Source organism: Rhagoletis zephyria, unplaced genomic scaffold (assembly GCF_001687245.7).
Source record: "Rhagoletis zephyria isolate East Lansing unplaced genomic scaffold, Rhagoletis_zephyria_1.1 Rzeph_scaffold_58862, whole genome shotgun sequence".
Taxonomy (NCBI): domain Eukaryota; kingdom Metazoa; phylum Arthropoda; class Insecta; order Diptera; family Tephritidae; genus Rhagoletis; species Rhagoletis zephyria.
In genome coordinates this window covers 1-1526 of record NW_016215913.1, presented here as the reverse complement: position 1 = coordinate 1526, position 1526 = coordinate 1, and the positions used below count along the sequence as shown (strand labels likewise).

The following is a 1526-nucleotide window of genomic DNA, read 5'->3' as shown; positions in this document are numbered from 1 at the left end:
CACTGTTCACTCGTTTCTCATTCACTCTTTGCTCTTGGTAGAAGACTCTTCTCTGGTGGTGAGTACACTCTTAGTTGTGACAACAGCAAATCTTAACTTTTCTTTCTACCATTAGGCTGAAGAAAATGTCATCTACAGCACCATCAACCACTGTCGCCATCGGCATTGACCTGGGCACCACCAANGTGACAACAGCAAATCTTAACTTTTCTTTCTACCATTAGGCTGAAGAAAATGTCATCTACAGCACCATCAACCACTGTCGCCATCGGCATTGACCTGGGCACCACCAACTCCTGCTTGGGCGCCTTCCAGAACGGCAAAGTGGAGATCATTGCCAACAATCACAACTACCGAGTGACACCCTCAATGGTTGCTTTTACCGACACTAAAGTGCTTGTTGGCGACGTCGCTAAGAGCCAGGCTGTAATGAACCTTCCCAACACCATTTTTGACATCAAACGCCTCATCGGTCGCCGTTTCGATGACCCACTGGTGCAGGCTCGTTTGAAAGACTGGCCATTTGAGGTGAAAAAAAGTGACAATGAAAAGCTGATGATCCAAGTGCAATTCAAAGAGGAGACAGAATGCTTCGCCCCAGAAGTTATCACTGCAACGTTGCTGGGCAAAATGAAAAAGGCCGCTGTAGTTTATTTCAGAACTCCTGTCAACAACGCTGTCCTCACCGTTCCCGGTAGCTTCAACGACGCCCAACGAGAGGCAATCAAAACGGCGGCGTCCCTTGCAGGTCTCAATGTGCTGCGCATCATCAGCGAACCAGTGGCGGCCGCCATTGCCTATGGTCTCGACAAGAAGAAGAGTGGCATCCCCACTGAACAGCATGTGCTCGTCTTTCACCTGGGCGGCCGAACTCAGACCGTCTCTGTGCTCAAGCTCGAGGATGGCGTTTTTGAGGTGAAATCTTCCGTTGAAGGCTATCAAGCTGGAGATGACTTTGACAATCGCCTGGGGGAGCACTTTGTAAAGGAGTTTAAGCGCCACCACCAGAAAGACATCTCTACTGACAAACGAGCTCTTCTCCGACTGCGAGCTGCCTGCGAGTGCGCCAAAAAAGTGCTTTCTTTCACCACACAAACGTCTTTTGAAATGGAACACAAACTCAAAAACAAATGGATTCCGCTCTTGTCGAAAAAGGCAGTTTACTTTAACTGCTCTCTCACTCAGACCCAACTGGAAGATCTATGTTTCGAGCTGTTCCTCTCCACACTTGAGCCGGTGAAACAAGCTTTAAGCAATGCAAAACTTGACAAAAATCAAATTGATGATGTCGTTTTTGTCGGCGGTTCGACGCGCATTCCCAAAGTGCAGGCACTGCTGCAGGAGTTTTTCGGTGATGGAACGAAGCTGCACAAAACAATCAGCCCCGAGGAAGTGGTAGCCTACGGCGCCGCTCAGCTCAGTGGCCACATTACCGGTTCGCACTGCCTGATGAAGACAGGCGTTGGCCCTTTGAACACCGGCTGCGTCACTTCTCTTTCGCTTGGAATTGGTATTTCAGGTGGTCT

At 49.3% G+C, this 1526-nt stretch overlaps 1 protein-coding gene across 1 annotated transcript; it reads left to right on the top strand.

The window, feature by feature from the left end:
- Positions 1-234: 234 nt before the first annotated feature.
- On the top strand, positions 235-1510 carry LOC108356412 (heat shock 70 kDa protein 1B-like; the record flags this gene model as incomplete). Its single annotated transcript, XM_017607523.1, has 1 exon — positions 235-1510. A coding segment is annotated over exon 1 (1276 nt), but the record flags the coding sequence as incomplete, so codon positions are not given.
- Between the last annotated feature and the right edge of the window lie 16 nt (positions 1511-1526).